The 27,436-nt window shown below is 36.3% G+C and overlaps 6 protein-coding genes and 1 long non-coding RNA gene across 11 annotated transcripts; 5 read left to right on the top strand and 2 right to left on the bottom strand.

The window, feature by feature from the left end:
* The first annotated feature begins 131 nt into the window (after positions 1–131).
* Positions 132–1,785, top strand: Thor (thor). The gene is made up of 3 exons (XM_064128286.1): positions 132–424; positions 1,205–1,366; positions 1,496–1,785. Exons 1-3 carry the CDS (start codon positions 283–285, stop codon positions 1,543–1,545), a joined length of 354 nt encoding a protein of 117 aa, XP_063984356.1. The 5' UTR covers positions 132–282; the 3' UTR covers positions 1,546–1,785.
* Positions 1,786–2,443: 658 nt separating this feature from the next.
* LOC135166120 (macoilin-1) lies at positions 2,444–8,622 on the top strand. Of its 2 annotated transcripts, XM_064128133.1 has the most exons (9): positions 2,451–3,060; positions 3,169–3,306; positions 3,444–3,586; positions 3,716–3,857; positions 4,121–4,247; positions 4,329–4,458; positions 4,532–4,598; positions 4,672–4,873; positions 4,967–8,622. In XM_064128133.1, the coding sequence occupies exons 3-9, from the start codon at positions 3,507–3,509 to the stop codon at positions 6,439–6,441; spliced, it is 2,223 nt and encodes a 740-aa protein (XP_063984203.1). In that variant the 5' UTR covers positions 2,451–3,060; positions 3,169–3,306; positions 3,444–3,506; the 3' UTR covers positions 6,442–8,622. The 2 variants fall into 2 exon arrangements, with proteins under 2 accessions (XP_063984204.1, XP_063984203.1); XM_064128134.1 differs by lacking the exon at positions 3,169–3,306 and having other exon boundaries at positions 2,444–3,060.
* On the bottom strand, positions 7,712–10,774 carry LOC135166159 (stimulator of interferon genes protein homolog). Of its 2 annotated transcripts, XM_064128207.1 has the most exons (9): positions 10,607–10,774; positions 10,360–10,525; positions 10,112–10,302; positions 9,892–10,002; positions 9,692–9,803; positions 9,455–9,597; positions 9,186–9,366; positions 8,998–9,111; positions 7,712–8,918 (listed from the first exon to the last, which is right to left on the bottom strand). In XM_064128207.1, the coding sequence occupies exons 1-9, from the start codon at positions 10,622–10,624 to the stop codon at positions 8,842–8,844; spliced, it is 1,113 nt and encodes a 370-aa protein (XP_063984277.1). In that variant the 5' UTR covers positions 10,625–10,774; the 3' UTR covers positions 7,712–8,841. The 2 variants fall into 2 exon arrangements, with proteins under 2 accessions (XP_063984277.1, XP_063984278.1); XM_064128208.1 differs by lacking the exon at positions 10,607–10,774 and having other exon boundaries at positions 10,364–10,503.
* An 18-nt stretch (positions 10,775–10,792) lies between these two features.
* On the top strand, positions 10,793–12,990 carry LOC135166148 (cell cycle checkpoint control protein RAD9A). 2 transcript variants are annotated; one of them, XM_064128194.1, is made up of 6 exons: positions 10,793–11,108; positions 11,222–11,424; positions 11,514–11,678; positions 11,772–11,928; positions 12,000–12,044; positions 12,129–12,990. In XM_064128194.1, the coding sequence occupies exons 1-6, from the start codon at positions 11,075–11,077 to the stop codon at positions 12,821–12,823; spliced, it is 1,299 nt and encodes a 432-aa protein (XP_063984264.1). In that variant the 5' UTR covers positions 10,793–11,074; the 3' UTR covers positions 12,824–12,990. The 2 variants fall into 2 exon arrangements, with proteins under 2 accessions (XP_063984264.1, XP_063984263.1); XM_064128193.1 differs by having other exon boundaries at positions 12,000–12,990.
* Positions 12,991–13,044: 54 nt separating this feature from the next.
* LOC135166171 (endonuclease G, mitochondrial) lies at positions 13,045–14,684 on the top strand. The gene is made up of 5 exons (XM_064128237.1): positions 13,045–13,450; positions 13,537–13,730; positions 13,803–14,039; positions 14,129–14,309; positions 14,389–14,684. The coding sequence occupies exons 1-5, from the start codon at positions 13,190–13,192 to the stop codon at positions 14,482–14,484; spliced, it is 969 nt and encodes a 322-aa protein (XP_063984307.1). The 5' UTR covers positions 13,045–13,189; the 3' UTR covers positions 14,485–14,684.
* On the bottom strand, positions 14,669–27,421 carry Crb (crumbs). Of its 2 annotated transcripts, XM_064128087.1 has the most exons (9): positions 27,039–27,421; positions 23,036–23,409; positions 22,772–22,952; positions 22,401–22,565; positions 21,912–22,239; positions 21,357–21,826; positions 21,052–21,233; positions 20,825–20,978; positions 14,669–20,660 (listed from the first exon to the last, which is right to left on the bottom strand). In XM_064128087.1, the coding sequence occupies exons 1-9, from the start codon at positions 27,061–27,063 to the stop codon at positions 15,634–15,636; spliced, it is 6,906 nt and encodes a 2,301-aa protein (XP_063984157.1). In that variant the 5' UTR covers positions 27,064–27,421; the 3' UTR covers positions 14,669–15,633. The 2 variants fall into 2 exon arrangements, with proteins under 2 accessions (XP_063984157.1, XP_063984158.1); XM_064128088.1 differs by lacking the exons at positions 20,825–20,978; positions 21,052–21,233.
* Positions 23,339–26,912, top strand: LOC135166215 (uncharacterized). The gene is made up of 2 exons (XR_010299635.1): positions 23,339–26,322; positions 26,378–26,912. It is a non-coding gene; the product is annotated as an uncharacterized LOC135166215 (long non-coding RNA).
* Positions 27,422–27,436: the final 15 nt, after the last annotated feature.

The following is a 27,436-nucleotide window of genomic DNA, read 5'->3' on the forward strand; positions in this document are numbered from 1 at the left end:
ACGTGTGTATACGTGTGTGTACGATTTGCTCATAGTTCTTCCTATTTGTTTTTTTAAATTTCTTTCCCTCTATCGCCTCACTTGGCAGCGTATTCGTTCTGCATATTACCCTGTCAACGACAGTGCAGCTCTGGTTGCAGTATCAGCAGCGTGCGGTAGTGTGCAGCATTATTTTTCTAATCCTGTCCGAATAGTAAAAGACGAATTTTATTTTACACGCTTTTTATGTACCTTTTTTTCACACTATCGCACAAGAACAATTGTTAAAAGTACCATTGAATAATGTCAGCATCACCAATCGCGAGGGCGACTACACAAAGTCAAAAGATACCATCGAAAAGGATTGTCGTTCATGATCCCAATCAAATGCCAATTGACTATTCCTCCACCCCTGGAGGAACAATTTATTCAACTACACCTGGAGGTCAGTTATTATTTATTCACTTAACACGATTATACTCACCGCTATCCTTCAGTGGGCTCATTATTTAAGATTTTGAATTAAGATGTAATCGGAGTTAATGGACAAAATGTCCATTTCACAAAATCAATATACATAAATGTTATTTATCAACAGTTTAACACGTAGTCACGGGGACCTTCGAGATAAGTTTAGCGGTTGCTCTCGTGTCGTACCATATAATGTAATTTTTTATTTATTTGTATATTGAAGTCTGTTAATTTTTTACTTACATATTTTTCGAGGCGTATATTTATTTTTCCAGTGATTTTATCATGTCGTGTTAGTCCGCGATGTACGAATAGTTATTGTTGCCTGCTGTTATCTTTTTTCATTGAATTTTTATCACTATGACAAAAAACGCCAGAAGGAAACATTGTTTAAATATTCTTCATAATACACAGCGCCGGACAATCTGAAAAATTATTACCACATCAAAATTTAATTATTCATCCGTTTTATGAATGAAAAAATAAATAAATATTTATAGTTCCTCCATGAGAGGAATATATTCAACTTATTAGCCATTCAACAATCAAATCCATTCATTTTGAAATTCCTCATTAACGGAGTTCTCCCTCTTCATTACTATTCAGCGAACAAGAGTAAAAGAGATAAAAATTAATTAGATAGTTATGAAAGCATTTGATAAGTGACGTACTGACAATCAATACAATAACAAGTCTTAAGAAATCCGTCTGTAAAATTTCCGCCTGATTATCATTACGTGTTCTTTATCAACAGGTACTCGGATTGTTTACGAACGGGCTTTTCTGATGAATCTCAGGAATTCGCCGATTTCGATGAGTTTACCCACAAGTGCCCTATTAATTCCGGCTGATTTATTGAAAATTACACCCGCTATTACATCTACAGCATTAAATGTCGGCAGTAAGCCAACTAACGGTTAGTGAATATTATCAATTGAGTTCTTGTATTGACAAACAATACCAAAAATTCCCCAGATGAAAAAAATCATACATTTTTCATTTTGCTTCCTCAGCCTCTATTTTTATATAATTAATTGTATTTCAGACATTCCATCGATTGATGAGACTTCCGAGCAATTTGAAATGGATATGTGACTAACTGTCATCGGATGTCAACTGTGATTATGTATTGTATTCATAATTACATAGGATAGGATTTAAGAAATTACGAATATTTTTCAAAATATTTTCCTTCAATTAAACCACTGCTGTTGTTGTTGTTCTATTTTTTATTCTGTACGTTTCCTGCGAAAGAAGCCTATGAATGAATTATAACAATGGGTGTTAGATAAATGGCAAATCTAAGTTAATTGCAAATGAATATTCTACCGTTCATTAGAGTTGTTTTCTAATGTGAATGTGTATGGGAGTTTACCAATTATTTTTCCCTTCCTCCGTCCCAGGCAACGAATACTACATTCGTATTAATGCACAATTACACATGTACATATGTACAAGGGCTATTTTCAACATTTGGCGTTGATCCCTGTTGCTGTGGGGGAGTTTCAGCTCCCTGGTTCAATTCCATATGATTTTGTTGTCTCTATTTATAGTGCAGTGATAATGAATTTCTCGTTGAAGATAAATTGCTCTTGAGTTATGATTTTGCTCGGATCCTGAATGAGACATGAATCGTGTGGCAATGAAAGACCTCATCTAGTGGTGAACAATAATGAGCCTGAGGATAATAAAATTGGCGGGAAGTGTAGAACTGGAAAAATTTGGTTGTCATACTTAGTGATAAAGAAAGACAAAGGGGAACGTGGGGGAACAATTAGCTCGAAGTTTCTGACGAAGTGAATTTGCTGTTAGCTTTCAAGTTACCTTTACTAGCATTAAAAAAACATCTCAGCCTCCATTCTATGAAGTAGTATGATGCGTAGGCAGAAGTAGCTGGTGATGTGTCTCTCCTCTCTCAGAGGGTGCATATACACTACACACACAGCATAGGAAACACGCACGCGCACGATAAAGAGACAACGCGAGAGAGAAAGAGAAGGATTGAAGCCATTGGCGGCGCCATCGAAACGACGGGACTACCAGGAACGAGAACGACAGAATATATTCGTACGATCGATGAAGACCCGGAGGTTTTTAACGTGTAGTATTGAAACAGAGGCTAATTGAGTAGTTGTGTGAGCTTGTGAGCGTGTACTAACGTGTTTTGCGGGTATTTGTGAATCAAGTTGAACATTTTTATGCGTTTAACGGAGTTACTCGTATGCACAGCATCATCGCAGATTGATAAAACAAAAAAAATATAATTTAATCCCCGAGGAAGGAAGTATAAAACACGTGTGTGCGCAATTTATATGCTCCCATGCAGAATTATACTGTTGAACAATAAACAAGACCAGAGATTAGCGTTGATCTCCAAGATGTTCCAGTGATACTTGTGTCATCTGTGAATGAATTATTCTGCATACATGAGTTACAATGATTATTTTGCGGTATTGAGTGTACTTAATTATTGCAAGTAGAAGCATATTAATGTGGATCGTTATAAGTTTATTAAGCGCCATGTCTCAGGATGGACCAATCAGCTGCTCGGTGAATCGCTGTGAGACCTCCAATCTGTCCTCAGACGAATGACAACAAAAGAGATACATGGTACCAAACTGAGTGAGAGCAGACACAGTCTCACAGTTGTTGTTGTTGTTTTTCTTCTTTAGTTCTTCTATCAAATTAGCATAATTTGGATACATTTTTCTCAACAAGTGGAGTTTAGTATTGACGGAGAAGATCGATAATTTGCTGTGTAATCATCAAACGAGGAACGTACGAACGAACGAACGAACGACACGAATTCGAACGGATAATCCAAAGTGTATCATCAAATTCCGTTTGGCTCGAAAGGTGCAAAAAATAACGTTTTTCAGTTGTTCTTCTTTCATTTTATGTTTCTTTATTTCACTGGAATACATTCGTCCTCTTGTGCATAAAGATTGTACTTAATAGTGTGTGTTGATTGGCCGCCGTATTTTTTTTTTCAGAGTCTCTAAAGATCATCACGCTGGGTACCTAGCTAGGTTGTAAAAAAAAAAGTGTCGAGGAATATGAAGAGAAGAAATGCCGAGTGCGGCAAGCTCCGGAGGCCCTTAAAACGTAACAAGATTACTGAAGGAATATATGGAAAGTGAGTTGTCCAGAAAGTGGTCGTTAATTTATTTAAAATCAATCATAACCAACAAAATTTTCATTATCATCATTTATCATGATCAGCCCCTAACATCATTATTTGATGCATATTTTTTTTCTCTTGCAGTACACTACTGTATCTCAAGCTCCTCCTGCTATGGGCCATGGTGATTTTGGCAGACTTTATATTAGAATTTCGTTTTGAATTCCTCTGGCCATTCTGGCTTCTGTTGAGAAGTGTTTACGATTCGTTTAAATACCAAGGATTGGTAAGTTTTTTTTTCAACACGTTAACAATATCTTTTAATAGATTACTCTTTTTAAAATACATTGGCTGACCCATGTGATCTTAGGCCCCCTGTCTATTCACAGCGTTGTACTAGATGCACTAGAATGATTGCATGTCGATTTTTTTTACCAGTTGTATCGCCTATATGATCCACATTATCAATGAAAATATAATAAATTAGCAGTCATCCCATGGAATCATTTGTTAAGTAATTATTAAATTAAATGAATTATTTTTTTCCAGGCCTTTTCAGTATTCTTCATTTGTATCGCACTCACATCCGATATGATTTGCTTCTTTTTTATTCCCGTACACTGGCTATTCTTTGCTGCCAGTACGTACGTCTGGGTTCAACACATCTGGCACACAGGTAATATTTAATACAATAATTATGATAATAATTATTGTTGTATTTGTTCTACTGCTAAACTAATATTTACTATTTTTTCAGATAAAGGTGTGTGTCTACCAACTGTGATGCTGTGGCTAATATTTATCTACATAGAGGCTGCAGTGAGATTGCGAGATTTACGTTACATGCCGTCTCATTTGGATCTCTGCAGGCCATTTGCAGCACACTGGTAATAATAATAATAATATCATTTATTTTCCACTGTTATGACAATTTAAATACTGAGAAATATTTATTTTCAGCATTGGATATCCTGTTGTTACACTGGGCTTCGGTTTTAAAAGTTACGTTAGCTACAGAATGAGACAGGTAAATTAGACACGTTCAGTTTGTTACTGCTTTGTTATTGTATTATAATCAAAGAAAAACAATGATTATTCAGAGAAAGCAGAAAGACGTATCCAAGGAAAACGAATTTTACCTGCAGTTGCTTCAGCAAGCACTGCCGGTTGAGCAGCAAACAGCAGGTACAACACAATTGCAATCGCAGTTACAGTCGCCGCTTATAACTGCCGAAACAAATTCCAAGTCTCAACCAAACAGACACAGCATGCAGTACAATGCAAGCCCGGAAAAAAGTAGAGGTAGAGTATACAATAAAAAAATTGACAATAAAGTAATATGGATAATGGCAAAGCTCTATTTTTCTGAACATCGTAATGATTTTTTATGCGCAGGGAACGGGGGTACATGTTCAGCAGAAACGAGTATACAAAATGGTAACGTTTCGAGTGATGCATCTCACATGCAGACACTTAATCAATTACAATCACAAAGTCTAACGACAAAGAATAATCATAGAAAATCCCTGGATAAGGGTGAAAAACAGGAGGACCAACAGAAACACAGTTTACCCCAATCGTCGTCATTTACATCATCGGAGAAAAATGATAAGAGGTTTGTTCACAGTAATGGTACAAGTTTATCACAGAATGATGTACAATTTATCGAACGATTACATCAGTCATCAGTCAATGATTACGATGCTAATGAAATTGAAAAAGATAAGACTGTAAAATGTAATACATCACATTCGTCGGTTAAAGCACAATCCAATGGTACAGCTAATTGTGGCAAATGGAATAATAATAATAGTATAAAGGAGAATCGAGATTCAAATACAGTGAATAATCAACGCGAGCGTAAAGGCAGACAAGGAAAAAATGTATTATCCGATTCAGAGCAGCAGCAGCAACAACAACAGCAAAAACAACAGCAGGACGAGTATTGCCAGAGGTTATTAATATGCCGTAAATTGGAGTCGGATGTAAAAAAATTAAAAAGTGATTTACAGTCGAGTAGACAAACGGAGCAAGAATTGCGTTCACAAGTGAATACACTTTTAAGTAGTGAGAGACAGTCAAAGGGTGATATACAGCAGTTGCAACATGACAATGATCAACTGCAGAGCAAACTTCAGAGTCTGATGTCTGCTAGACAGTTGGATAAACAAACAATGTCATCGTTTGAGAGAAGAATAGCTGAGGAACGTAGACAGAGGACAGCATGTGAAGCATCACTTGTTTCGGAGAGACGAGCCAGGAGAGTGGCTGAGGAAGCCAGATCATCTGTACCACCACCACCACCACCTTTAATAAAACAGGAGTGTACAGATGCATGTAAAACACGCCGCGCACAAATGGAACAAGAACTCAAAAGTCTCAGACGTGAGCTTAAAGCCAAAGATGAGAGATATTTGACACTTGAAAAAGAGTTAAATCATTGTAAAGACAGTCACGGTGAGACTGAAATTATAATTGGTGCATTGAGTGCTTTGCAGGATAAAAATACACATCTTGAGAATAGTCTCAGTGCTGAAACGCGAATTAAGTTGGATTTGTTCTCTGCCCTTGGTGAAGCTAAACGACAGCTTGAAATACGTGAGAATCTCATTAGATCCCAGGAAAAGGAAATTGATATGTTGAAGGCTAAAATTGCCCAGGATCTTGCTGTTATGCCCCAGGATACATTTGGACAGACATCCACATGCTCTACGTCAAAACTACGATTGAGTAATGATGTACGTGTTGGCAGTACAAAACTTGGAGCAACAACTGACAGCCCATGCCCCGGCTGTACAGTATCAAATCTCGATCCAAATGCTATTGCGTACACCCCAAAAGGATCACTTGTTGCATCTACTGAAGCTTAAAAAATCATTATTATTTTTCTTTTCTCATTTTTCATCTTTCAATTCTTTCAATATCCATGACAAGAACAATTTTCCAACAAAAAACACGTCACTTACTTCAAACATGCATGTTTCATTATAATTCCATCAGTGTCTATTTCTATTTCAAAGCAATCATTTTTCATTGTTTTCAAATTGTTGCATATTTCCCGTTCAATCCCGAGAAATTTCAACATTGTATATACCTTGCGTATGCGTTACATAAAAATTATAAAAACGGATGAAAAATACATATACATTTATGTATATATATATTCTCCTAATAAATAGAACAAGGGCGTATCATCGTTGGATAGTCATTTGGACAGTTTGACGAGTATACTAACAAGAAATTATTGATGTATAGGTATTTTGATCAATTATCAATTGATTTCTTCCTATAAAACATTCGTGCTTCCGAATAGCCATATTTTCAAAGAATACTCAATTCATTTCTGTTAAGAAAATAATTATTCACTTGCGGGAAGCATGAAAGAAAACTACTGTTATGCTTATTAGTTGAATGAACAACTATGTGTAAACATTATAATTTTTATTGCTGAAAAAAAATTTATTAAACAGAACAATTCATTAGAACAGAAGAAAATCAAGGAGAAAAAACTGAACGAAGCATTATAAAAGTAATAATGATAATATTTGCGTGTCGTCGTCACCGAAAAACAAGGGTTGTTTAATAATATAATTCACAATGGCGGAAATATCATCATTATCATCATCATCATCATCTCATGTTAACATTGATTGGAAGATGCTGTATAAACAAATGAGTGCATTCATAAAGTGGTTAACATTCACGATAACTTGAGTGTTTTAACGGACAAAAAAAAAATTATTTAAATTAACAGTGTAAATGATGTACCTGATTTGGAATGATGTACTAGTTGTTTTTAATTTATTTAGGCGACTGAGTGGTCAATTAAATTTAATATTTTATTATATTTTTTTTGCCCTTGCAATGCACTTTCGACTGTTGTGATTATTAGGGATAATTAAATAACACATATCGTGAAGTCAATAATTGATAATGGTTTTTTTTAAATTAAACAGTGGGAAATTGAGTTGAGCATGCACCAAGGTGTATGTGTGTGATATTGTTAGTGTTACAATTCATCTATTATGTTTAAACTAGAGATTGGTTAGAATTTTTTTTAAGTACTCTTTTATATTCTCGTGATTGCTGATAATTTGTTTTTCAACGTTGAGAGCACAAAGAATAAGAGGCTTAAATTAATTTTGTTTCTTGATATTTTTTTTTGGTTTTTTTTTCTTCAATTTTTATTCACTATGAAATCATATCTTGTGTGCTTCCAGTGACAACCTGCGTACTTATTTAACAAAATATATTTCAATTAGGTTTAATGATTATAAATAAAAAGCAGCAAAGACTGTCAACTTTTTTTTGTACTTTGAATTGTTGCACTACTCATGATAGTTATGACTTCATGTCCTGTATATTTATATGAATATTATTTTCCTCGTTTCCCCACAGTATTGATCTCACACGCTGGTGGCTGGACACGCAAATGTTTATCATGTCTATACCATGAACATACATTCTTTGTATTCATTAAATTTTGCTAGAAGAATGTCATTGATTTTTCTCAAACAATTTCCTATTTTATTGATACTCCGGCGGAAATAATACTTCGCGGAGTCCCTTAAGAATTTTCCACTTCATGAAATAAATTTTACTGATCATATGAGTCTAAATGATGACCATTTCCTCACCTCAGTTGAGTAAATCCTCTGGGTGATCTGAAATTGTCATCATACAATACATAATGAGAAAGAAAATTCATCTTGATTGGAAAATTGAAATAATTAACCGGAAGAAAGGATGAAGGGGAAATTAATAGACACACACTTTGAAATTTGATTATTGCATTATATTGTTTTCGCAATCCAGCTATATTGTATACTCCGATCGTATAATAATGTTTATCAATCAAAGAAATTCACAAAATCCATTCTGTCTTATCCATAGAGGATATAAGCCCAACTTGTAACAGAACTTTGGATAAATGAAACATGCATGCGTGAAGTAAGGGCAATAATTTTCCTCGTCTTTTGGAGATACTCTGCTCACTATGTGTCAACACTATCAAACAATTCAGAATGAAAAAAAAAATGAAATGATAATAATGGAAAATAAAGAGAAAAAGAACACGTGGTGTTCCACGTGACTTCTTATCAAATAATACAGTTCGTTTTCATCTAAGATTCGCTGAAACTAATGAATGTTGAACCTTTCCCTCTATGAACAACTTTTTATTTGAAAAAACCGCGGGTATAAAAGTTAATTAATGATGACAACAATGAGAGATTTTTTGATCTTCAAGTACATGTGAGTGAAGAGACCGATTAGGACAATGAGGCTTGTACTTGAATCCTGTTAAGAAGTATCTCTGCTACGTTAATTTTACTTCCGTTTTCATAATCTGAAATATAAATCCAAATTAGGATTCTTTTCACTCTCCTTTATATCAGATTTCGTAGAAAAAAATTATGTGTAAATACCTTTGTAATAAATTAATTCACAAACATCTTGACACTCAGGATCATTGTCAATCAGTTCACTAAGAACCTTATAAAATGCAGAAATAATTTGCATTTTATTTTGTTTGAACGTCGCTGCGACATGAAATCGTAAATTTTCATTACCCTAATAAGGAAAAGAAATATATTTAAAAATTAATTAAACTCACCGGTTTGTCTATGATCATGACTCAATATCTCCCAAAAAGTTAACATCGGTGTTGCACCTTCTGTTACCACATAAATTGGCCGATGACCTTTCCCCAGACCATTGGGATGAATCTTGTAAACAGTATTTTTGTAATTCCTTCTTTTCACTCCAGCTCTATCTGTTACAATGTGTTCCAAGTTCTAGATAAAAAAATCCATTAATTTATAAAAAAATCGCTATCAGTGGCTCTTATTGGCATAAATATCTATAAAAATGACTATTGCCGACAGTAGTGCCTTCAAGCCATTGATGCGAGGCATCGCAGAGATCCGGTGGTATGTGCCCAGATCTTGGAATAAGTATAAACATCTTTTTAACTGGTATAGTAACACCTTGTTCTCCTTCATAGATCTCCATTTTTTTACGCAGTCCTGCAACATTATCATCCTTGAATTCCATTATCATTCATGAATGTCACGATTTTACGGAGCAAAACAAACGTGAGCCATGTCGATGCGTGCCTACCTGGCAAAATAATTTTCAGATATCCGTAAAAATAGCTGAATGCCATACCTCCTCCATAATCAGCACCTGCCATCGAACGAATAGTTCGAGCAGTCATGTGCTTTGTTTCATTCTGCAATAAATAATGTCAAAAAATTCAACGAATCTACTTTATCCGAATTTCATACCGATTTGCCGGTTGACTCATCATTTCAACGTACTAGATCAACGACGTGGATTAAAATATAAGACAGTGCAAATGCTAAAAAACATGGGAAAGGCCCATGGGACCACGCCAGAACCACCGGGTTGCCTTCCTTCACAGAGTAGGCCTTAAAATATAGTAAATCAGAATAAAAAGATAACATGCAAGTTCCAGCTGCCATTAAGATCTAAAAAATAGTCTTATAAACGGAATAATCATAAAAATTCTAAACCCACACTCAAAGCCATCAAACAAACGAACGTTAGACATAAGGATGGACCATTAAAGTCAAATGTGGCCTTCAACACATTTGTTAATTGACTATCATAATGGATGTCAATGAATTGAATTTCCGCGAAGAAATTGCACACTCGGATTAACAGCCCGCAAATCGCCATCGTCAAGTAGAAAAGTGACGTCATTATGCCTGAAAAAAATGTAAAGTGTGAAAAATCTCGACGAGAATAGTAAAAATTTCCCTTACCAACATCGACTGCACTTTTGAGTAAATTATCTTGGTGAGTAACTCGAATACAATATACGAAAAAAATCATAGTAACAATACTGGTGACAGTATATTCAGCAGTCCTTGAAACTTGGTATGGAGTATCCTTAGCAATATCTCCAATCTGACTCTCGTTGAGTAATTTCTGTAAGTATTGCAGATAAAGCTGATGATAACAGTCCGCTAAATGAGAGAACGTGTGACGGTTGCATGACAATATATTCACCTCAGTTGTTGTTTTCATCGTGCTACAAAAATATACTATTCAATTTTTCTTCATGAATGTGTTATATATCAGTTTGTGATTCAGAGGCTTTTATGTGCTGCGAATAATCCTAATAATTAATAGTACATGCGATTGTAAGGTGCATGTGTCAACAGACGTTCAATGTCAACTATGACAAATGCCATTATTCTGCAAGTGCAGCAAAAATGCTTTTATGCTGCGCCACCAGGTGACGAGATGGAGAATACAATACTGAAGCAACACGTGTGTTTTTCGTTCGTATGGTACAGTAAAAAATATTGCAAGTCTCCGTTACCGACAGTCCAGTTGAATTATTACGTTTCGTTTATATTTTGCTGTGGAGGGAAAGCGATTGTCTTCTAAGCGATAGAAAGACATTTTTATGAAATCAAAAATACTTTTAGAAGTGTATTTTAGAGAGGGGCAAATTGTTGATTCGATTGAATAATGAAATGTGTTATACCATGTGCGAATGTCAAAGGTGCGTATAATTATTGCGGAGGTTAAAATGAAAGGACATTTGTTTACACGATCGTACACAGTCGTATTCCTCATGTTGGATATGGAAACCAAATATTTCATTATGTTTTCTAGTTTTGGCAAGAGCCTTTCATGCTTTAGCAAAAATTGGAGAGGAAATGTATGTTATGCCACAGGAGAGGAGTCTGTCATTTCGTTCAGTGAGCATGGCTAACTCAGCCTATTGTGATTTTACATTCACAGAGCACTTTTTTACATATTACAATTATGGAAATCTCAGCGAGGACGATGCACTCAAGTGCAAAGTTCCCATGCGGGTAAATTAATAACGATTATGATTTATTCTTCACAACAAACAGAAAATTCTAATGTCTCACGTGATTAATTTCTCATTTACATTATTTAGGCTGCAATGGCTGTCTTCAAGACACCTGGAATTTTGGATAAATTGATTGAAACCTGCCAGATTAAATTAGATCCAAATGCTATTAAACTAATGATCATCTTGAAGTACAAAAACAGCGTCATTAAAAGGTTCCTATTACCCATCATCGACTGTGAAGCCCTGCAGGTGTATATTTACATGGATAATTTATTAATCAATGCATGTGGAAACTGACTCATTATCATGCCATGATGATTATATAGTTAATATATTTTTCAGGCCACTTATGACACAGACACAGCCCCCAACAAAATTACTGCCCATCCCAGTATTCTTGGAAATGCTTTGCATAACTTCCAGCAGAATCTCATTGAAATAACACTCGACGTTACTGCTGATAAAATATTGATGAGAAATTACATCGATGATACAACCAGTGAGTTATTATTATTCTCATTGTAATGCATACACATATATTTTTTATATTAAACAATATAATTGTTAAAGGTGCAAATGCAAATGCAACTAGAACTCAATTAGCCCTAGCAATCGGTGAGTTCACGTCTTACCAAATTGAAAAGGCCACCTGTCTGACATTCTGCTTGAAAGAATTACGAGCAATTCTGGGATTTGCAGATATTGTCGGCAATCCAATAAGAATTCTGTTCGAAAGTGCCGGAAAGCCGGCAATTTTTTTTATGAAGAGTACAACATTTGAAGCACATTTGGTCCTCTCAACACTTGATCCAGACAATCAATATACACCTGATACTACGATACGAGATAAAAGACAAATGTCCAAAAAGAGGACATTGAAAGCAAAAAAACCAGCTGTTCATAAACCACGGGAGAGTAGTGACAGATCCGTCAGAACTACAGAGGCAATTTGTAATATTTTAACTTCAGTACATCGCAAGAGACATAAAGATTCGTCTTATTTATCATCGAGAAATCAATCAGATTCTACCACGATAGATGAGCCACAGCTGATTTCAGCGATTAGGTCAGCCAGTATTCATTCGAAAGGAGGAAACAACACTGATGAAGGTTCCAGTGCACTGATACCTGATTCAGCATCTTCGATTCAGTCATCTGGAAGCACTGGAAAAATGCCTTCCCTATTTTCGACAGCATCGAAACGTCAGGTCAGAGAACCAGACAGAGGCAGTGATGATGATGATGATCATGATACGATTCCTCCCTCACCTCCACCGCCTACTAAAAAAGCCAAAATGATATTCCGAAAGTGTTTTGAAAGTACTTTTGATCCAAAGATGCTTCCTGGACATGATACACTCTTAGCTAATGATTCAGATGATGAAAACATTTAGATCCAATAAATTAAATGGAAATTGAAAAGCAGAGCTCACATTGAGCATTACAAAATTATAAAATGTTCATAAATATAGGTAATTTATTATTTATTTACTACAGACGCAAATGTTATCTCTATATTTTTGTACTTTTTTCACTCCACAATAAATAATTTTGTTGACACAATTTGAAAGCCTCTGATTGTTGACCTTTCTTCCTCTAGATGCCACTGATTTCTTGGAGTGAGAGAGAGACAGGTTAGAAAGGGAGTTGAGATATTTTGCGGGTATATTGCACACGTGTTGCATTTGGTGATAGAAACTGCCAGTTAAAAAAAAATTACCTTCGCGTGTCACGTAAATGGAAATATATACAAGTGAATAATGACTAAAAGAATTGGTTTAGCACTAAAAGCGTCAGTTGTTGTTGGCACTAGTTTGACTAGTTGGTATGCGGGTCAGTATTATGAACGTTGTCAACAACTGAAAGATGAAAAAAACAATGAGCACAGATTTTTTAACTTCAAACGAATGCCCGGTTTGCCAATTTTTGGCACTGTTTCGGCAGCAACACCCGTTGTTCCAACTGACAATCAAGTTGACATGGGCAACAAACTTACACCAGCAACTTCAAGAGTTTCACAAGTATAAAAGCTACACAAATATAATATTTACACCCACCTTTCTGTAATGGATTTAATTTTACTTTTTTTTTTCTTCACTACATGTAGATTATGAAACATGGATTTCCAGGCTTTGATACTATAAGATCATTCGATGATTATGTTTTGTCATACGACAGAAGAAATAAAATAGCTAATTGGGTCTTTGAACATCTGACTCGTGACAATTTGTACTCTGAGAAGAAGGTTGACAGGTCAAAATGTGAATTTAAACTTGATGAAAGTATTCATCCATACTTCAGGTATTTTTATTTTATTTTCATGAGGAAAAATATGCATAATACGAGCATAAGTTAATCTTCTGGTCTTTTCAGGTCGTTGAATAGTGATTACAAAGGTAGTGGTTTCGATCGTGGACACCTGGCAGCCGCTGGGAATCATAAACTCTGCCAGAGCCATATGGAGCAGACTTTCTTTTTATCCAATATGGCACCACAAGTGGGTGTTGGATTTAACAGGGATTCGTGGAATAGATTAGAAAAGCACGTGAGAAAATTGACGAAAGTGTACACTGATGTGTACGTTTGCACAGGTCCCCTCTATCTGCCAAGGTGTGAATTTACCCTTTCAAAAATAAATCATGACATTTAATTAACATTTGAGCAAAATACAAAGTTAATATATTCAATTTTTATTTCAGAAAAGAAGTGGATGGTAAAAAGTATGTAAAGTACCAGGTTATTGGTGTTAATCACGTAGCAGTACCCACTCACTTCTACAAAGTCATAGTTGGACAAACGAGTGATTCAAAGTTTGAAATGGAAGCTTATGTTATGCCGAATGCAGTAATTGATGATAGTACACCCTTAACGAGCTTCCAAGTGAGCATATACTTCATGTTATTAACATTATTTGTTATTATTAGAATAGAGTACGTAAAATGGTATAATTTTTTAACAGGTTCCCCCAGAAAGCGTTGAACGAGCAGCAGGACTACTATTCTTCGACAAGTTATCACGCGATAAATTAATTAAAATTAATGGCAAGAAAGTGTGATATGTAGTATAACACTTTGATCATTAGAATATTGTACATTATTCTGCTGGACGCTGTGAAGGCGTCTCCATCGGGTGAAAAATAGAAATAGAAGTATCATGATTTGAATTATAGTTCGTATTGATATTATTATTTATTGATATTGTTATTATTATTCGAATGGTAAGAAAATAATAAAATAAAGTGATTTTAAAAATGTTTATTTTATTTTTTTGTACATTTAATCATTGAGAGCTTTTATATTTTCCTAATCGATCTACGATACAAATAAAAAATTATTGAACACTTCAACTCTGATATTTGTATGGTTTCCCATTTTGCCACCTCAGTCTAGCAATATATATATATTTATAAATATGTACATTTGTTTATTTTGTTGATTGCCATACTCATTGAGTTAAAAACAAAGAAAAAAAAATAAAAAATCAATTATTACTCTTTGTGAGTATCTACATAGACATTAATGAATTTACGAAATATCCCTCAATTTTTTTGCTCAATTACTTTGGTCGTGACGGCAATTCACTACCGACATAGAGTATCAGAATGATTTTATTTATAAAAATCTAGGTAAATACATATTTTATGAAAAGTAGTCTTTTTAAATATTAGTAATGTAATATTTACAAATTGAATAAGTTGCGATTATAAAAATCTAACTGCTGAGTTACCATTAAAATGTACTTCAGAAATATCTTCAAGAGTTATTATGCATTTGGTAATGAGAGAAAACGACAACTGGTTTTCACAAAATTAAATCAATGAAAATTTATAACATATATCGGGCACTATGATGGACGGAAATTGTTTAAAATTATTAAGGACACTTTCTGTTAAGATTATTAAGTACACTTCTTTCTTTTTTTCCCCTTTACAAAAAAATCCTTGGCCAGTCATTCGTGAAGTCAATACATGACACACATCGTCGAAATACATTCTCTACAATTATAAGTAATTAGCGATATTTCTTCGTTGTAAGTTCTCTTAAAATTTCGCTTAGAAGTCCTTCCATGTGATAATGCAATGAGGACTAGATATTGTATGTGAGAGCACAAGAATAAAACATGTTCATAAATTACTATTATTTAAAATATTAAAAAATCCAATAAACCGATATATGGATCGAATTGTCGAATTGATAGGAACAATTTAGATTAATCTCTCTTCAGGTGGAGGCTTCATAACGTTATCCATCTCTACCCTGGGATTGCTGAATTCTTGTGCGCTAGGGCTATAGGTTCCTCGTGTAGCCCTTTTTTTTCTGGCCATCATGAAAAATGCAGTTAAAGAACCGATAGCGACGAGCAACAAAATACCGACAATTGGCCCGACAATAACTGCAATATCGAATGCTGAACTTCCCAATAAATGTTCAGACTCAGTACAATTCTGTCCAATGTATCCATCAGCACACTGACAAAAGTATCCCGTATTTTCATCACACAGACAAGTGCCTCCATTCTTACAAATATCGTCATTGCAGGGATCAACTGTTTTACAATCAGATCCACAATATCCGGCCTTACAAGCACACTCATATCTTCCAAGACGATTCACACATTTTCCATAACCACAATCTGTACTTTTTGACGCACATTCGTCTACATCAATTGTACAATCCACCCCGGTATATCCAGTTCCACTGCAATTGCACGTGAAGCTGTTTATTCCATCAATGCACATGCCATAATTTTGGCAAGGAACATTTCCCTCTGAATCAGTAGCACAATCATCAATATTTGTCTCACAATAATGCCCAGTGAAGCCTAAAGGACAAGTGCACTGTGGTGCTTGATACAAAAAGTCACATCTGCCACCATTTTGACATTTTTTAACAACACAATAAGGATCTTCACACAGAGTGCCTTCATATCCTGGCATGCATGTGCATGTAAAATTATCCCCAGTTTTTTTATTAACAATATCCGAACAGCTCGAGCCATTTTTGCAGGGATGATTTTCACACGTAATCAGCCTGAAATCTTGACACGAATCCCCAGTAAATTGATCTGGACACTCACATCTGAATGAACCAGGTAGATTGACACAAACACCACCATGCTGACATGGACTATTTATCACACATTCGTTGATATCTTTATCACAACGTGAGCCCTGCCAACCTTTATTACAAATACAAGTGTAGTTGGCTATTCCATCGACACACGTTGAATTATTTTCACAATCATTGAGGAGACATTCGTCAATATCCTCTGAGCAATTGTCTTGAGCATACCCTGCTGGACACTGGCAAACATAACTGTTGTATTCGTCCAAGCAATGTCCATCATTCTGACAATCATACTCGAAGCACAATCGACAACCAATATTCTCCTTACTGTTATTATCCTCAATCCCTGTCATCGAATTATTTTCATCAACTTGTAACGAAAGATACTCACCTGGTGTGAAGTTTGCACTGCCATATACTTGATCGAAAGCAAAGTAGTGGAGGAGCATGCTACCTATTCGTACTTCACCGAGGCAGCCCTTGAAGGGCTCGTTGAAAATCATTTCCTGCATTGGCGATGAAGTTGTCAATGCCACTTGTCTCTCCATTACATCAAGAGATACTGAGTTATTGTCCATTATGTAGCTATTAATATTCCAATAATTATCAGACACACCACCCAGTGTAACAGTGCCAGAGGATAACAATTCATACCACTCGGAAAAACTGAATCTCGAGCTTGTTTGAGTAGGTGTCTCTTCAATACTGTTTTTAAATCCACATATTATTGAATTACTGTGGAGTCGTATGATAATTGACGTCCAATTGCCATCGGGGTTCTCCTTAGAAAATGTCAAGCTGTCTTGATTATGGACAGTGAGCTTCCACGCAACGGTGATACTGTCCTTATAAACAGAGACAGTGAAATGTTGATCGGTATTTCGTGAATGTTTATTATTATCGTCGTAATAAAATGGAGATATGTGCATCATAGTACCCCCCGAGTTGGATCTGTAAGTTATTTCAATAGTTTCAATCGTCACTTTTGATGTATCGCTACTATTTTTCATCGGCGTGTGATTTTCATAGATATAAGTAAACAACGTATTATTGCCATTGAATGTTGCATTAGCAATGCACTCATATCCATCATCCAAATTTTGACATTTAGAGCCAGTGGGACAGTCTTGCAATTGACAGAATTCCATTTCTTGGCAAGTTTTTCCGGTATAACCTCTTGGGCATTGACACAAAAAGTCATTCCACGTTACCTGACATGTACCGTTGTGAAAACATGGATTACTCTCGCACACGTTATCAGAAATTATGCCAGCAAGTACTTTATCATGATCGAATGAAACATTTCCAAATTGTATGGGTTTGGGAATATCTTTAGCTTTGAGGGGATAAAATTCAACGACCATGATTTCAACGCCATTTGATATCTGCACATCCTGAATAATTCCTTTAAAATTAACTTGGGGTATCGCTGACTGAATATCAGACATTGTGGACGTCTGTCTAGTGTCAACTTGTCTAATGTATCTAGATGTTTGAGGAAGCCCTCCAAGATATAAAACAGTGATATTGAGGGGTCCGGTTGTGCCAATGGTCTTACGAAAATATTCACTGCCATTAATTTTCACTTGAACAAGTGTCATATTTCTGATAACCTGAATTAAGTGGTTGTTGCCATCATTAAGTTTAACACCACCAACAGTATATGCTTCGGTTTCATTGAATTGCATCCTAACAACGAGCTGTCCGGCTTCCAGTTGTGCAGCTATGTAAGTATTGTCCTGTGGCAGTGAGGACGGTGAACTTGGTTCTGATCCGAGATAGAAAATATCGCCACGTTGTTGTCGAGTCTTAATGAACATGGAAATGTCGAGAATTGTTCTCACTGCTCGTCGAGCAGTATCAGATACTTTAACTGTGACATAACCATTGGTTATATTTTCATAACCAAATGTAGCAGCTGTCATATTATATTGACATGTATGACCGAGATATGGGCGTTGGCATTGGCAGAAGAAATCACGCCATCTGTCTGTACAGTGACCTCCAGCTTTGCATGGATTTGGTAAGCACTGCTCTTCCCTTGGGCAGGATGATTCAATATGGTCCATCAAAACAGAATCCGATTCCATTCCGGAATAAATCCATTCGCCATTAATGACAACATCTTCCACACAACCGACAAAGAGATGGGGTCCATGAGTTAATTTTTGAAGATACCTTATTGTGCCACCTACGTAAGTAGTTGGAAATGTTGTAGGTGAAACTGATGGGCTCTCATTGAGATTAATTGGATAAATGGTCTGTTCATCGTTTGCTGATAGTACTAAATGCGTTGCATTAATGGCAACAAAAATTCGCTGCCATTTGGCATCATTTAATCCACTGCCAATGAAAACACCTTCCCATTTGTTGAGTATACTCGAATGTAAATTCAGTTTACCATTCACTAATTCAAGAATATAAAATGTTGTGCCTTTGCCCATGGCAAGTAATCCACTTGGTAATGTTGTTCTGAATCTAAACTGTATATCGTAACCTTCCTCTCTAGTGGTATTTACCATAACGTATGAGCTTCCGCTCAATGACATCGTTGTAACATGATGACAAGTATCACCATAAAAGCCATTTGGACATGTGCAATTGAATCTGTGCTCAGTATCATTCAACAAATAAGGCCAACATGTTCCCCCATTTTGACAGGCATTCTCCCGACACCCAATGAGCTTTACTGAACAATTTTTGCCACCATATTCTGGCTGACAATTGCAAAAGTAATCAGCTCGACCATCTATACAATTTCCATGAACGCACGGTTGATATTTCATGCACTCGTCAATATCATGTTGACAATGATCTCCCTCAAATCCTTCATCGCACTCACAAGTATACCCACCAATTCTGTCTTTGCATGTACCAGCTAAACATGGATTGCTCTCGCACTCGTTTATATTTTTTTCACAATTTTTACCAATCAATCCTTGAACACAGAGACACTCGTATCCACTTGCATTAGCATAACTGAATTCTTGAGTAAATATAGCCGGTAGTGTTTTAGCATTACTCTTATACAATTCTTTATTCGATCGTTCCAAACAAGTGCCATTGTACTGACATGGTGAGCTCTCGCACTCATTGATATCAATTTCACAGTTATGTCCAGTATACCCTGGATAACATCGACACTTGTACGTTTTAATATCATCAACACAAACCCCCTCATTAACACACGGATTGGACAGGCACTCATCGATATTAATTTCACAATGATTTCCCTGGAAGCCGGTGTCCATACAATCACATGTGTAATTGTTAATTCCATCTATACATTTTCCATGATTGAGACATGGTTGGGAATAACAGTCGTCGATATTTGTCTCGCAATTGTGTCCAGTAAATCCAGGAGTGCATATACAGCTATACGCAGCTATTTGATCAATGCATTGTGCATTATTTTTGCAAGGATTACTCTCACATTCATTGACATCAACATGACAAGTCTTTCCACCGTATCCCGGCGGGCATATGCACTCAAATGCATTTATTTTGTCAACACAAGTGGCATTATTCTTGCAGGGACCACAGAGACATTCATTAATATCAACATCACAGTGATCACCGGAAAATCCAGGTCTGCAATAGCAATTGTAACTTCCCCGAGTGTTAACGCAGATTCCATTATTGCACGATGCATTCCCCAGTACTTCACACTCATTAACATCACTACCACAATCGATACCAGTGAATCCTGGCATACATTCGCACCGATAGCCCTCATCACCCAGGTCAATACAGCTGCCATTTTTACAGGGTTTACTGACACAGTGGTCGATGATTAAGGTGCAATTGGGCTCTCTATAACCATCTTTGCACTTGCACTCTGATCCCCCGATTCCATCGACGCAAACTTTGTTATCACCGGGGCAAATTACTCCTATACAATCATCAATATTGATCTCGCACATTTTTCCCTCGAATCCAGGTGGACATTCGCAGACAAATTCCCTTTTCAAACGAGGCAAGAGGGTACAGGTACCGTTGTTATCACAAGGATTAACAGCACAAGCATCGTACTCTCGTTCGCAGTGATCGCCCATATAGTCCTGAGTGCAGTTACATGTATAACCATTATTACCATCAATGCATATTCCACCATTCAAGCAGGGCTGAGAGAGGCACTCGTCGACGTTGACCTGACAATTTTTACCTGTTTCATTCAGACAACAAAAGAAAAATTAAAAAATGTGTACTGAATATTTCCAGACATTTATGAAAGCAACAAAACGACAAGATAAATAACAACTCATCCACTCAGAGACAGAGACAATGAACAGTGAAAGTGATCATGCTTAATTAGTTATTTTCAATTACCAGTATAACCGGGAAGACATTGGCACCAATATGTGTTGGTCTGATCAATGCAAATTCCCCCGTTGCGGCAAGGATCACTGGAGCATTCGTCGATATCAATGGCACATTCAGGCCCCGTCCAACCGGCCTCACAATTACAATAATAACCTCCCGGCTAATTACAGACAATAATTATATGACACGTAAAACACCACAGTGACACAAAAGCAACATGCAACAATACTTACGTAATCATGACAGGAGGTTGCTTGTCTACATGGTAAATCACGACATGTCACTGACTCCTTGCACTGGGGACCAGTCCAAAATCTTGGACACTGGCACATTGTGCCATGAATTGTTTCAATACATGTGCCACCGTTGTAGCACACTGAGCACCAGTCAGAAACAGGTATATGACATGATGATCCTGTGATTTTGTGATAAATGAGAAACGACAAACACATGACCTCACATTCACATGGACACCCAGGCATGCACAAATGATTATTCAATCGATATATCATAATATATAATTAATACGTTTAATTACCTTTCCATTCGGGTGTACAAGTGCAATTGTATCCCTCGTCATCGCTGGTACATGTTCCTCCATTGACACAAGGATTACTGGCACAGTAATTGATACTACAATTTGGGGGATTCCCCATGAAGCCGGGCTTGCAAACACACTGTGCCTCTCCTTTAATATCCAAGCAGATACTGTTTACTGGACATTCTGCATTTTCACATAAACTACGACGACTTGCTTCACAGTGATGGCCAGCATATCCAGGCGGACAACTGCAGTGATATGTACCTACATCATCTACACATGTACCCCCATTTCTGCATGGAGAGGATAGACACTCATTCAGATTCAATTCACAATTTAGGCCCTCAAAACCGTCGGGGCAGTGACAGATGTATCCACCATAGTTGTCAAAACATTTTCCTTTATTCAAGCAAGGATTGTTGTTTAAACATTCGTCGATGTTCACCTCGCAATTCTTTCCTTCATATCTGTTGATCATAATAGTAAAATCAGAATATTTTTATTGAGATTTATGGTTAGATATCACGATGGATAATGAAAATTTCTATTCACCCTGTGCTGTCACATCTGCACGTATAATTAGCCACTCCATCAGTGCAAATTCCTCCATTCTCACAGGGATTCGAGGCACACTCGTTTACGTCAATTTCACACGTTTTTCCAGTCCATCCTGGTGGACAATCGCATTTGTATTCGGTATCGCTCACAACTGAACACGTTCCCTTATTTTTACACGGATTCTCTTTACAAAATCGACCACCCAATTGTAAGTCACACAGGTGTCCAGTCCAACCAGGTGGGCAACTGCACGTGAAATCTCCATTTTCATCTTCTCTGCATGTTGCCGAATTTTTACAGGGATTTATTTTACACGGAGAACCTGCGGTACAGTGATTAACGAGTGATTTTTAATTAGAAAGAAAAAAGACAATTTATACTGCTGGTATTTGAAGCGAGTGCTAATGAAAGCCAGTGCATTTCAACCGTGAACAAAATTTTTATATCTGTGTAAGTATATCTAATCAGTAAAGGCAAATCTACCATTGTCAAGTTGACAGTTTTTGCCAGAATATCCGGGGTAACACTGGCACTCGTAACGATCCTGTCGTGATATACATTTTCCATGCATCATGCACGGCTCGTTATGACAATAATCCATTTCTGGTCTTGCTGCAGTGAGACTACCGGCAACGCTATTGGGACCACCTAGAAGATTTTCGGTGAAAAGAAGAAAAAAAAAAACAAAATTCCATGCACACTATGTTATACGCAATATTTTCAATTTTTTCTAGCTAATAACAACTCTACACTCTTTGCAATTGGTAATAGAATATGTGGAGAATGAAAATGGAAACATCAGTGTTGTACACACGATATTGAATGTTCGTCTGGATACGACAATTAGAACTTACATCCTTTAGGATCGGAAGGACATGTACCGAGTACAGCCCCGTAATTGACCGTATTGTTGAACAGAATTCCAGGTCCCTGGAGAATGCATCCTTTGAACCCCTCACCGACTATCAGTGAGGCATTAACATTGTAGTCTGAGAGCATGAGAATTGCTGAATTATATGTAGCATTAGCAACAATCTGCAAAATTAATAATAAGCTCAATTGTCAATCCCATCTCACATTGAAATAAACGAAAAAATAATAATAAAGAGATTAATCACTTGTGTGTGTCCAGCTGTACTAAGAGTGAGATTACCCAGTCTGAAGAATAGATTGACATTGTGCCATACGTTATTGAGCAATCTAGCACTGAGTTTAGCTTGGTACTTTTGTTTCTCAATTATAGCCGTGAATATCAGTCCATCCGGTGTGACGTCAAGACTTATTTCATCGTCATTGTACCGCTGAAGGAATAATCTTCCGCCATCGCAGGTTCTGAAGCTCAAACCACTGTGGCGATGAACTGAGACAGTTGATGCTAGCCTCAGTGATGCTGTACCATTGAAGTATGCTTCACGTGGTTGCTCTTCCTTTATTGCATGTATCAACGTCTGGGGTAGTTGCTGTGTGTCTAGGACTAGACAGCACAGCGCAACTGTGGAATAAAAATAATCGTTTGGACCGGAGGCGAAAATAATTTCAGTATTTGGAGGTTATGTTCGAATTAGTTATGAATCAACTTGATGAATACGTAAATTCTTTGGTAAACTATACAGGACAGGAGAAAATTCATTTGAGGTAAGTGAACATTGCCCCCTTCGATTAGAAATTCATTTTATAAAAAATATGGGGGACTTAAAAAACGAAAAAGAGGCCCTTCTTCAATGATAGATAAAAATTAAAGGAAATAGTGAAAAAAATAGTTTTTTAATGTTCGTTTGGCCATGACTTTGTGCAACAAGAAGATGAGGCACATTGAATTCTTTCCTAATGCATGATATGACAAATCAATTACCAGGAAGACAATAAACATTTATTGACCGTGATCTTGAGTTACGTTACTCTTTCACTTTTTTCTTTTACACGATTCACTACTTGTTGCAAGGCTATCAACGTACGTGCCCAGAATGATAAACAAAAAATGTCTTTAAGTACATCAGTAAACAAATAACTATTGGAAATGTCAGAAACTTGAAAATTGTTGGAACTCGGATTTGCAAGAAAATATTGTATGAAAAATTAAGCCCAGAGCTAGTGTCAGGTCGTATACCTAGACCTGTAGGTATACATAGAGTGGATTCTACTGTTACTCTTTCAAGTATTCGACGAACCAGTTGTATTTATTTCAATTGGCAATGGCAATTGCATAAAAATGAGGGCATACCCCCTTCAAATAGCAAGAGATTCTCAAATGAATTCATCAGAGTTCCTTGACTCCTTTCTCCGGCTCTGTATCCGTTACAAAATAATGGGTGGGTGAATGGGAGAGTACACTAGGTGTAGTACAAAATTAAGAGGAGTAAATAACGTGACTCAACATCTATGCTGAAAATACCATGTACTATATACATTGAAATAAACGCGCAGTATTCAGACCCTCGCCACGCCTTGCCAGGCATCGAAATCCCTTTGTGTTACGGCTGAAGAAATAAGAAGGAAAAAATATGCAAGATTTTATAAACATTGAAAATTATTTTTTGCGATAAATCCATCCGTTTGATTCACAATCGTATGGCATTGTAATTTCTCATCGATTTAAGATACGACATATCCGGCGGACGGATATATGCTACGCACACGTGCAATATGAGAAAGTATTTCGCATCTATTGTGTAAACATTTATATAAAAAATTCCTCCTGATTTATTGTGAAATTCATTATTTTACAGAACCGTTCATTGTTGATTGATTTTCCAGAATGGGATGAGAATTGCACTCTACGATTTATTGGAGGATTTATATTTATTTATATTGGATTTATACTTATTTATATTAGATTTATATTTATTGCATATTGATGAAGATTTGAGATGTAATATCCAGTAAAATTAGAGACTGTATCTACATAACAGCACATTAACAATTTATCTGAGTGGTTTATAAAGTAATCAACTCAAAAGTTTCATTAATGATTAGTTTCTCTTCATGCTGAAGCCACCATTCCTTTTTTATGTAACACGATATTCCTCGAGCATTCTGCTAAACTTTTACTTCCCATACATTTTACTAGTCTAAAATGAAAAAGTCTACTGGATTCATTTCACACGCACCACATCATAACTATGAAACAATTTCCGTTAACGACGAACATGTCCATGAGTTTACCCATTTGATATATTTTTTATTTGCAATTCTCAGCAACGCCATATTTTATAAATAAAATTTCGCTCAATACATTGTTCAATATATCGTTTGTCTCATATTCAAGGCCATTTGTTGTACTAGAAACTATCCTAGTGAAAGCTTATTCTTAATTATGTCTTTCAGCTCAGAACTGAAAATTATAATTTTCTCGTTACGTTACATGTATTATCATATTGTTATTATGGAGTGAATGTTTCTCATCGAAATGAATTGTGAAAAATCCTCAGCTACAGTTTAATCATCAAAGTCAACATAGAAAAATCCATACAATTGTCTAGGGCTTCTAATGCGATTGAAGGTATTCCCTTCGTCACGAAAATCGGTGGTAATAATTTTGCAGAATGTTAAAGCCCCGAAACTATTGTACTATTATTAAAATTTTGTTTTTCTCATGGGCGCATATTCCCATAACTTCTGAGTCATCTGCGGTTCGAGAAATTCCTGCTGAATCATTCAACGGTAGCATAATTTTCTCTGTATCAGAAAGAGCCATTAGGTGCATCAATAATTAAGACCAACCTGAAGGCCAATCTTCCAAGAGACAGGCCATTAACACGATAGTGCAATTGATCGGTTGAACAGACATAAAAATGAACAGAAACATATTAAAATATTCATCCATCCATACACATTTATTTAATTGTATTAACGTTCTATCGACTATTTATCGAGGTTCGATGATTCGACTAATTAGTTTGGAGCTAACGAACGTGATGTTACAGTTCATTACAGTTAATTGGAGCGATATTCGCCCGAACTGTAGGATTTCCGTATGAAACAAGAATTATCGTATGTTCTGTTGTATAAAAACAACTACATATTGACTAACTAACATAGAAATTAATTATCATCAATAATTTACTGTCCAACGAAATACAATACTAATTATCAATACCAATAATAACGCAAAATAAATACGAAATAAAGTAAAAATGCAGAAACTCGTGTGATATTCAAAATATAAAAAATATCTTGGTCACGTAAAGCTGATAAACATTGAAAGATATTATTTTTAAATTCTGGTGGTATGTATGAGTCAGGAAAAAAAAATATTCAAGTCGCGATGCAGTTTTTTGTTCGGCCCCTTGTGCAACGTATTCTAGTCTATTCTATACTCTACAAAATATATTAATATACAACTGAGCTGGGACAAGTGGAAATATTTAAATAACTTCGTTGGCTTTGAGAATTTGACATCGTTCAGGTGAATAAGTCCTTTTTTCCTTCAGCCAGACGAATTGAAATGAAAAGAAAATTAGTTACAGGTGCAGATATAGAAGGGGAAATGAGGATGACGTGTTCTCGACGATACGCATCGTTCGGTGTATGCTATTCACTGTGTTGGAATAATGCAGGGGATATCCAATGCGATTGTGTGCGATGTGTAATTTTGGGTAAATTCGAGGGGCATCACGAATATACGTGAATCGATACAACGATCGACAAATTGATCGATCCATCAGTGGGCCAGGATTGCGCTGGATTTTGCTGAGAATGAGAAATAAAAAATGAGGAAATTGCCGATGCCAATTGCCCATTGTGCCATTCGGAAAAATGCAACCCATGCAGACAATCAGGTGGTCTCAGGAAGACGCTCGCTGTGAGCGTTCCACCCAACGTTTCACCTGTCACGCATCGTCTACCGTAAACTTTGGAAAAGCAAGATATTCCAACTGTACAGTGAATCATTCTACTTGAATGATGATGGTTATTATTATGTTTTGAAATATTGATGTTATCAAGTGGTTATCGTGAAAAATTCGTTGATAATTTAATAAAGAGAGATCTGATGAATTTTATCACGTTAAAAAATAGATCAATGATCCAGAGTGGAACGCGTGTTGTGTACACTGAGATTTCCCACGATTACGCAGTGGCAGAGACTATACATTTCAACAAGAGATTTGTGATGTTACTCACCTGCGACAGGGTAGAGAAGCCGCATTTCTCGGCTGGTTTACACGTCAATTGTTCGAACAATATATTTTTTTCTTCTCAAAATAAGGAAGAAATAATCCCTCAGGCACATGAAAACATTATTTTACATTTCACTTTCATTCACGAAAATTTTTTGGAGCACATATTTTCATCCAATCCTCGGTATACGACGTTTTATTTTACGTAGGTGTACACCTGCACCGCTTGTACATACACAGCAAAACTGCGGAACTGTTCCCTGGAGAACGCTTCACGGCAGCGACAGCGGCGGCGGCGACAATGGTGGCACACGGTGTGGGGCTTCGTACCTGTGCTTGTAGTGGTGAGGAATGCCCCCACTCCAAACGGTACTTCCACCTTTTTTTTTACCTTTTGATAGG

The sequence above is a fragment of the Diachasmimorpha longicaudata genome, chromosome 9, assembly GCF_034640455.1.
Source record: "Diachasmimorpha longicaudata isolate KC_UGA_2023 chromosome 9, iyDiaLong2, whole genome shotgun sequence".
Taxonomy (NCBI): Eukaryota; Metazoa; Arthropoda; class Insecta; order Hymenoptera; family Braconidae; genus Diachasmimorpha; species Diachasmimorpha longicaudata.

What these genes read in the sequence shown, in the direction of transcription:
- LOC135166120 (XM_064128134.1), top strand. Translation starts at nt 3,507, where the DNA reads ATGAAGAGAAGAAATGCCGAGTGCGGCAAGCTCCGGAGGCCCTTAAAA. An exon ending in CGTTTAAATACCAAGGATTG is followed by an intron (nt 3,858 to 4,120) that starts GTAAGTTTTTTT and finishes ATTTTTTTCCAG; the next exon opens with GCCTTTTCAGTATTCTTCAT. An exon ending in TCAACACATCTGGCACACAG is followed by an intron (nt 4,248 to 4,328) that starts GTAATATTTAAT and finishes CTATTTTTTCAG; the next exon opens with ATAAAGGTGTGTGTCTACCA.
- LOC135166171 (XM_064128237.1), top strand. Translation starts at nt 13,190, where the DNA reads ATGACTAAAAGAATTGGTTTAGCACTAAAAGCGTCAGTTGTTGTTGGC. An exon ending in GGTCCCCTCTATCTGCCAAG is followed by an intron (nt 14,040 to 14,128) that starts GTGTGAATTTAC and finishes TTTTTATTTCAG; the next exon opens with AAAAGAAGTGGATGGTAAAA. An exon ending in CACCCTTAACGAGCTTCCAA is followed by an intron (nt 14,310 to 14,388) that starts GTGAGCATATAC and finishes ATTTTTTAACAG; the next exon opens with GTTCCCCCAGAAAGCGTTGA.
- LOC135166159 (XM_064128207.1), bottom strand. An exon ending in CAAAAGTGCAGTCGATGTTG is followed by an intron (nt 10,303 to 10,359) that starts GTAAGGGAAATT and finishes CATTTTTTTCAG; the next exon opens with GCATAATGACGTCACTTTTC. An exon ending in AATGGCTTGAAGGCACTACT is followed by an intron (nt 9,367 to 9,454) that starts GTCGGCAATAGT and finishes TTTTTTATCTAG; the next exon opens with AACTTGGAACACATTGTAAC.
- Crb (XM_064128087.1), bottom strand. Translation starts at nt 27,063, where the DNA reads ATGCGGCTTCTCTACCCTGTCGCAG. An exon ending in AAACTGTCAACTTGACAATG is followed by an intron (nt 22,240 to 22,400) that starts GTAGATTTGCCT and finishes ACTGTACCGCAG; the next exon opens with GTTCTCCGTGTAAAATAAAT. An exon ending in TGCAGATGTGACAGCACAGG is followed by an intron (nt 21,827 to 21,911) that starts GTGAATAGAAAT and finishes TATGATCAACAG; the next exon opens with ATATGAAGGAAAGAATTGCG.
- Thor (XM_064128286.1), top strand. Translation starts at nt 283, where the DNA reads ATGTCAGCATCACCAATCGCGAGGGCGACTACACAAAGTCAAAAGATA. An exon ending in TTATTCAACTACACCTGGAG is followed by an intron (nt 425 to 1,204) that starts GTCAGTTATTAT and finishes CTTTATCAACAG; the next exon opens with GTACTCGGATTGTTTACGAA. An exon ending in CGGCAGTAAGCCAACTAACG is followed by an intron (nt 1,367 to 1,495) that starts GTTAGTGAATAT and finishes ATTGTATTTCAG; the next exon opens with ACATTCCATCGATTGATGAG.
- LOC135166148 (XM_064128193.1), top strand. Translation starts at nt 11,075, where the DNA reads ATGAAATGTGTTATACCATGTGCGAATGTCAAAG. An exon ending in ACCATGTGCGAATGTCAAAG is followed by an intron (nt 11,109 to 11,221) that starts GTGCGTATAATT and finishes TATGTTTTCTAG; the next exon opens with TTTTGGCAAGAGCCTTTCAT. An exon ending in TCGACTGTGAAGCCCTGCAG is followed by an intron (nt 11,679 to 11,771) that starts GTGTATATTTAC and finishes TATATTTTTCAG; the next exon opens with GCCACTTATGACACAGACAC.